General features: G+C 63.6%; 2 protein-coding genes across 3 annotated transcripts in view; one reads left to right on the plus strand and one right to left on the minus strand.

Annotated features, from left to right (window-relative positions):
• TAF10 (TATA-box binding protein associated factor 10) overlaps nt 1-1,122 on the plus strand; it is a 6,220-nt gene extending 5,098 nt beyond the window's left edge. The window contains exons 4-6 of the mRNA XM_017744416.1: nt 3-199; nt 303-417; nt 956-1,122. Of these exons, the coding sequence (XP_017599905.1) occupies nt 3-199; nt 303-417; nt 956-1,045 (402 nt within the window). The 3' untranslated portion in view covers nt 1,046-1,122. The remainder of the gene's footprint in view (nt 1-2; nt 200-302; nt 418-955) is intronic.
• Nucleotides 1,123-1,629: 507 nt separating this feature from the next.
• The window catches only part of ILK (integrin linked kinase), a 24,343-nt gene continuing 18,607 nt past the window's right edge, over nt 1,630-7,365 (minus strand). Inside the window, exons 1-13 of one of the 2 annotated variants that reach the window (XM_008643229.2) lie at nt 7,353-7,365; nt 6,031-6,124; nt 4,805-4,970; nt 4,402-4,497; nt 4,214-4,310; nt 4,038-4,121; nt 3,846-3,931; nt 3,492-3,601; nt 3,105-3,232; nt 2,880-3,001; nt 2,698-2,797; nt 2,491-2,621; nt 1,630-2,259 (exon numbers count right to left, since the gene is read on the minus strand). In XM_008643229.2, coding sequence (XP_008641451.1) covers nt 2,110-2,259; nt 2,491-2,621; nt 2,698-2,797; nt 2,880-3,001; nt 3,105-3,232; nt 3,492-3,601; nt 3,846-3,931; nt 4,038-4,121; nt 4,214-4,310; nt 4,402-4,497; nt 4,805-4,970; nt 6,031-6,119 — 1,359 coding nt within the window. In that variant the 5' untranslated portion in view covers nt 6,120-6,124; nt 7,353-7,365 and the 3' untranslated portion in view covers nt 1,630-2,109. The remainder of the gene's footprint in view (nt 2,260-2,490; nt 2,622-2,697; nt 2,798-2,879; nt 3,002-3,104; nt 3,233-3,491; nt 3,602-3,845; nt 3,932-4,037; nt 4,122-4,213; nt 4,311-4,401; nt 4,498-4,804; nt 4,971-6,030; nt 6,125-7,352) is intronic. The other variant, XM_017744620.1, reaches the window with a different exon arrangement.

Raw genomic sequence — 7,365 nt, forward strand, 5'->3', positions numbered from 1 at the left:
GCGGGGCGGCACGGGGCGGGACACGGGGCAGGGCCCACGGTACTGGGATACGGGGCGGCTCCTGTGCGACGGGATGCAGGATACGGAAACGCTCCCACGGGGCCGTGGAGCTGTTCCAACTCTTCCTTTCCCAGATCCCGGACGCCGTCACAGGGTATTACCTGAACCGGGCAGGGTTTGAGGCCTCGGACCCACGCATGTGAGTGGCCGCAGGGTGGGGGGAGTCGCAGGAACCCTGTGGGGGTCCGGCAGAGGGGCCCACAGACCCCCGTGGCCTCGACGACATGGCCTCTGTCCCGCAGAATCCGCCTGATCTCGCTGGCGGCACAGAAGTTCATTTCAGACATCGCCAATGACGCGCTGCAGCATTGCAAAATGAAGGGCACGGCCTCGGGCAGCTCCCGCAGCAAGAGCAAGGTGAGGGCGCTGAGGGAACCGGGGAACATCCTCTCTGGGGATGGGGCTGCGCCTGCAGCTACTGAGTGCAGGAACACTGAGGTGCAGAAATCCCAAAACCCGCCAGGCTTATGGTGGGTCCCTTCAGGTGGGGAGGGGCTGGAGGGGACACAGGGGACATAAGGGGGGCAGTGAGCTTGTGGACACACTTTGGTGCACCCCAGGGGTGGGGGAGCAGCTGTCCCTGGCAGCCCATTCCACCCCACTCTGGCAGCTGGTGCTGCTCTCAGCTTGGGGAGGAGCTGGAGTGGGGGGGGAGGTCCTGGGGACCCTCCTAGTGCCATATCTGGGGTTCAGGGGCTCCACAAGGCCGATGGGATTTGGTGCTAGGTGTCTGGGGACGTCTTGAGGGCACAGAGCAACAGAATGTGGGGAGCTGGGAATGCTCTAATGCCACCTAGCAGCTCCTTTGGTAGCAGGACATGGCTGTCCTTGCACCTTGGGGGGTCCCACACCCCCAGGTTGTCTCTGCGGTGACCATCTGCCCCGTGTCCCCCAGGACAAGAAGTACACACTGACCATGGAGGACCTGACACCAGCGCTGGCCGAATACGGCATCAACGTGAAGAAGCCGCATTACTTCACGTAGAGCACGGGGGAGCTTGGGCAGTTTGTAGGGGCTGTGTCAGTGCCATTAAACACCTAGGAGGGTTTTGTGGGAAGGCAGCCTTGCTCCTATGCCTGTGTCCACACATGCTGGCCCTGATCCTCCACAGGGGGGCCGTCACACTCACCCCCCTCTGCTGGTCACAGGGAGCTCAGTGCTCCTGACAGTGCTGGAGCAGAGTGGGGTTGGGGGGACAGGAATTACCCAGGAATTACTCTTCCTCCTTCTCCTTCCCTAAACTGCCCCTTATCTCCCACAGAGAATGCCCTGGGGGCTGCACAGGCAGCACTACAAATGGAGCCAGGGATGGGACCCTGACCCACCCCTCCTGCACCGGGCACCTCCCGAGGGGGCCCTGTGCCCATCTACCTGCGCCGGGCGCCAGAGGGTTGCTGTGGGTGCTGATTTGTGCCCAGGGCTCTGTGGGCTGCAGGGCAGCCCCCTATCAATCCAGCCCCACCCTCAGTCCTAGACAGCCCCTGTGAGTCCCAGACCCCCAATCACTTCAGCCACTCTCCCACCGTCCAACTCCCCCCCCTTTTCCCGCCCTGAACCCCAGCAACTGGTTCCATACCAAATGTTTATTTGGTTGCCAGTGGCCATTCTGGGACCAGAGGGAAGTGGCCAGTGAAGCGCAAAGCGGGGGCAGTGCTGGGCACCACAGGGGGCCTCTCCTGGCCTGCCCCTTCCCCCCCAGCCTTGGGGGGTTGAGTCCTGGGTTGGGCTGTGCCCAGCAAGGGGGACAGGGGGCCTCACAGCCCCATCCCCCAGCAGCAGGGCCAGGCCACATGCCGTGCCCTGGGTAGGGGGGCTGCACTGGATTGGGGGCTGCCCAGAGGCTGGGTTATGGCTACCCTGGTGAGGGGCTACCCTGGGTGGGGGTCCGGAGCTTGCAGAGCTCCAGCACAGGCAGTGCCATCTGTACCGTGTGTCCGTGGCTGGCTCAGGGTGAGGGGTGTCCTCTGCTTGCCCCGTCTCTAGGGCTAAAGGCACTTGGGGGTGGTGGGGGGCGCAAGGCAGCACTGGAGAGGGGAGGCACCTCCCCTCTACTTCTCCTGCATCTTCTCCAGGATGGGCACGATCATATCGAACTTGGGGCGCTTGGCTGGGTCCTCGTTCATGCAGATCTTCATCAGCTTGCAGATGTGGGGGGAGATGCCAGGGGGGATGGTGGGACGTAGCCCCTCCAGTGCTACCTGCAAGCAAGAAGAGGGGCCAGAGTCAGGATTAGGGCCCTGCTCCCACATGCAGGGACACCCTCCACCTGCCCAGGTGGTTCCACACCCTGTCCAGCCTGGCGTTGAATATTTCCAGGGATGGAGCAGCCAAAGTTCTCCAGGCAACCTGTGGCCTCACCACCCTCAGTGGCCAGAACTTCTCCCCTAACTCTGACCCAGATCACTTCCTTTGCCCCCCCACCCCCTCACCTTCATACCAATCTCCATGTTGGACAGGTCAGCGAAGGGCACCTCACGTGTCACCAGCTCCCACAGCAGCACTGCGAAGCTCCACATGTCAGCTGAGCGCCGGTTGATCTCCTCTGGTTTCTTCTGCAGGGCTGGGGGATGGCTGGGGGCTGAGTGGGACTGGGGGTGAGGGGGCCAGTCTGGGGGGGCTGGGAACTGGGCACTCACCTTCAGGAGCCACCCAGGCCGGGGCATACATCCGCCCCGGGCACTGGAAGGAGAACTTGACGTCAGCCATGCTGATTCGTGCTGTCATGTCCTCGTCAATCTGGGCAGAGTGGGCAGTCAGCACGAGCCCCCCTGTCCTGAGAGCCCCCCTGCCGTGGGAGAGGGGCTGTGCCCCCACTCACCATGACGCTGCGGCTGTTGAGGTGGTGGCGTGGGATGAGGGGCTCCAGCGTGTGCAGGAAGGCCATGCCCCGCGCGATATCGAAGGCAAACTTCACCGCCTGCATCTGGTCCACCACAAAATCTGGGAAGGGGGTAACAGGGGGTCAACCCACCCTAAGCCCACCTCAGGGCTGTGGCTGGAGAGCCTCCTGCTGCCCCCAAAACCACCGTTCCCCAGCACTCACTGGTCCCCTCGTGCAGGACGTTGTACAGGGAGCCGTAGGGCATCCAGTGGCTGATGACGATGGGGTGGGGAGCTGGAGGGGCCTGGCAGGCGCCCAGCACCGGCAGCACATTGGGGTGGGAGAAGATCCTGCAAGACAAGTGACAGCCCTGAGAACAGGGAGGGGCTGCCTGCACCCCCTCGCCTGCCCTCTGCCATCCTCCAGGGCCTCCCAGCCCTTGGCCACCACCCTGGAGCATTCTTGGCCCCACAGAGCCGGGAGGCTCCTGTATGCCCTATACCCTGAGAGCTGTCATTGCCCCAAGAAGGTGTCAGGGTGGCCCTGGCCAGATGCTGGTAGGGATCCCAGGCACATGCCGGGGTGGCTCCAGGCAGGTGCAGCACTCACCGCAGTTTTGGGTACTCCTCGTTGAAGTCCCGGCTCTTTCGCGTCGTCCAGTCCCGGATTTTCAGCATTTTGATTACAATGTCATTGCCCTGCCAGCGCCCCTTCCACAGCTGGAGAAGGAGCAGGGACACAGGCACCGTGAAAGTGGTGCAGAGTCCCTAGCATCCCCAGGCCCCCGCGTGGGCCTCTGGAGCCCATGGGACCAAGGGTTCACAATGAGAGGGAGCCCCTTGAGCTGGGCAGGAGCCCCCTCCCTGCACGTGGCCATGGGACTCCTGAACAGCTGTGCCAGCAGGGCCAGGACACGGTGGTCTGCACAGGTACAGCATGCACCTGGGGGCAAGAGGGACCCACCTCTCCCGACTGGTTCTCGTTCAGTTTCTGGCTCAGGCTCAGCTGTTTGAAGTCAATCCCAGCAAGTTTGTTCAGGGTCCCATTCCCTACAGTAGAAGGGGGATGAATGCCCATGGCTGCTGGATCCAGGAAGCAGCGCCAACAGGGCAGAGGGGGACCCATGGCACCCCCCAAGGAACCCCCAGTCCTTACTGGGCCGGGTGCGGGTCGTGCCCTTCCAGAACGTGTCCTTGTAGGGGATCTTGGTGAGGCTCTGGCCCAGCTTCTCAGCACGCTCTGCAGAGGGAGGAGGAGGAGGGTGGCACCCAGAGCCTGCTGTGGCTGGCTGGAGGCTGTGTCAGTTATGGGGTCCTGGGAGACCCTCATACCTTTCAGGACCTCTCGCAGTGGTGTTTTGGCCTTGTCTGTGGGGGTCTCACCATATTTGTTAGCAATGCTGACCAGGGCGCCGCTGCCTACCAGGTCCTGTGGGAGCAGAGAGCGAGGACTGTGGTTTGTGATCTCCCCTCAGCCCCCTTCCCACCTCACCCTCCCTGCTGCCCATGCTCCCACTCACCTCAGCCACCTGCTCGTGTCCCCAGAAGCAGGCATAGTGCAGCGGTGTGTTCCCGTGCTCATTCACCGCATTGATGTCTGCTTTAAACTGCATCAGCTAGGGACAGGGGACAGTCCCTGTGAGCCCAGGACTCTCCCTGTAAGCCCAGGCAAGATCCCCATCCTCCTTGTGCCTTGTCCTGGGGGATGCAGGGGCAGCATGCTGGGAGCTGTAGGGAGGGGGCCAAGCTGGTGTGGGGCTCAGAGGGATTTGGAGGGAGTTTGTGAGAAGTGGGGAGCTCAGAGGCACTGGGGGGATGCCAGGTGTTCCTGACAGGTGATGAGGGGAACAAGTCTCACAAGGGTAGTGTGGGGGGCTACACAGGAGGTGGGAAAGGGCAGGTGCTGGCACAGGGGACAGGTACCTTCTGCACGATGTCACGGTGGCCATGGCTGGCAGCCAGGTGCAGTGGGGTGTCATCCCCCCGGTTCATGACATTGATGCGAGCCCCTCGCATGATGAGCATGTCCACCACATTTGAACGGCCCTCGCGGCAGGCCCAGTGCAGGGGGCTGAACCCATGGTCGTCCCTGCAGGATGGCAGGGGCCTCTGCTCAACTGTAGCCCCCTGGCCCAGGCACCACTGGCATCATCCTCAAAACACCAGCCGTGGGGGCCAAGGGACCGGGTTGAACATCCATCCCACTCCCACCCCCACCAGGGCCCCACCAGCCCAGGCCAAATCCTGTCTCCTCCAAGGCTGAATCACAGCTGGATCCTGTCCCCATCCCCCCACTCCGTGGCCAAGTAAGGGAGGAGGTGGCAGCCGGGCCTTAAATGGAGATCAGGAACTGGCAGAGGGGCTGCTGCAGCCCTGGCTTCCCTCCAGCCCAGACTCCCCATATTCCTGGTCCCGCTTCAGCCCCCTGGCACAGCAGACCCCATCTGCCCCCACCATGGCCCTGCAGGCAGGGGTACCTGGCACAGAACAGTCCCTTGGGCATCTTCTGTGGGTCTGGGAGAGAGCTCCATGTGCCTGGGACCACCAGGAGGGGCAAGGAGGCACAACCAAGGGAGGCCATTTGTCTGGAGCATGTCCAGAATGCCACGGCCATGGCCTGGCTGGGGTCATGGTACAGGGTCAAGCTGTGCCAGCTGCACATACTGCAGGCAGATGCAACAAGCCCTATGCCCGGCCCAAACATGGCTGCTGAATGGCTGTGAGCACATCTTGGACTTCACAGTCCTGCAAGACCCCTGGCATGGGCTGTGGGGAGCAGACACTCGGGCACACAGAGTGCCCCCCACAACTCCCAGCCCCAGTGGTCCCAGCTGTGTGCCCACGCATCTGCCATGGTGCTCCCCAGAGAGGGGATGGGGGCACAAGGATATGGTCAGTGGACACAGCTGCCACCATGGGGACAGGGGAGGTACCCCCAGCCCAGCTGAGCCCTAGCTGTGGCTGTGAGGAAGTGGCCAGAGGATGTTCAGCCTCGTGCCTCAGCGATGCGGTAACTTCCTCCAGTGGGGAGGAGCTGTGTCCTGCCCTCTGCCCCCTGCCTTTCCATGGAGAGCAGCGGAAACTAACCCCCAGCACAGCCCCCCGAGCCCTGCACAGCCTCCTCCACCGCCCAGCCCAGCCCCACTCACCCCTGGTTGAGGTCGTTCTCGGTGTTGTCCAGCCACAGCCGCACGGCCACCGCGTTGCCCTCCCGGCACTGTGTGAAGATGTCGTCCATGGTGGCTGCGGGAGGGGAGGTGGGTAAGGACATGGGGACCCCTGACCCCTCGGTTGGGAGGTCCCTGGAACAGCAAGTACAGGAGCCTCCTGGCCCCCTCCTTGTCCCCTCCCGCCCCATCCCTGCAGCTCTCCAGGAAGCCGCAGGCAGGCTTAGGGCCGGGCTGGAGCTGGACTGGCGGCCCAAGGGGAAGAACCTGGGTGACTCCAGCGGGGCCGTGGCCGCCTTCAGGAAGCCAGGCTGGCAACCCCGGGCTTATCACCAGGCACAGGCTGTGCCCACAGCTCCGGGGGGGAGTGAGACTGGGGGAGCTCAGCACCCTCAAGATGGGATCCCGCAGATCTGGTGGGGGAATGGGGCTGGGGGAGCTCAGCATCCCCAGCATGGGATCCTGCAGCCCCATGACCCTCCTGACCCACTTGGCTGTGCCTGGCATGGCACCATGCTCAGAAACTGGGACCCCAAAGCCTCGTGCACTCTCCTAGAATCCATGGGCACCCCAGCTCAGAGCCAGGCATAGAGCACCCTCCTGCTCCCCATGTTCCCCTGAGCCCCTGGCTGTGAGCATGGGACCCCCTGCCTGGGGGTCTATGGTGTTGAGCAGGGACATGGAGTGAGTCTCACAGTGTGGGAACGGAGACAGATAGACTATGACATGCCCAACATGCACCCACTGGGGCTCAAACCTGCCGCTGGAGGATCCCCCAGGATCTGATGCCCACCCAGACACGCTGGAACCCCCACTAGCTGCCAGCGCCTGCTGCTACCCCTCAGGACTCTGCCTGCACCCCTTGCCCCCGGCAGCTCCAGAGGGGTGGGATGCAGAGCCCTGGACTCTTGCCAGGGTCTCACAGGCCCCACAATGGCCCCAGCACATCCATGGCAGCATTGGCCCTGTCCCGGTTCCAGAACACCCACGGCCCCGGGTGAGATTTATCCCCCAGCCATATGCGGACACCTCAGGAAAAGGGGTCCCCAGGACATCCCACAGCGGTCCCGGCCCTGTGGGACCTCACACCGCAGTAATGACACCCCATCATGGGGACGCCCCACCCTGTCCCCTGCTCGGCCCGGGACTGCGCCCTCCTGTCACCCACCGGCCCCGACCCAGTCCCGCGGGGCTGCCAGGATCGACCAGCCCCAGCCCTGCCAGGATCGCCAAGCGCCCACCTCGGCCCTGCTCAGCACCCGGGGCAGGGGACGGGATGTGCAGACACAGTCTCCCCGTGTTACCTCAAACCAGCTG

This window comes from Corvus brachyrhynchos, unplaced genomic scaffold (assembly GCF_000691975.1).
Source record: "Corvus brachyrhynchos isolate BGI_N302 unplaced genomic scaffold, ASM69197v1 scaffold511, whole genome shotgun sequence".
Lineage (NCBI taxonomy): Eukaryota > Metazoa > Chordata > Aves > Passeriformes > Corvidae > Corvus > Corvus brachyrhynchos.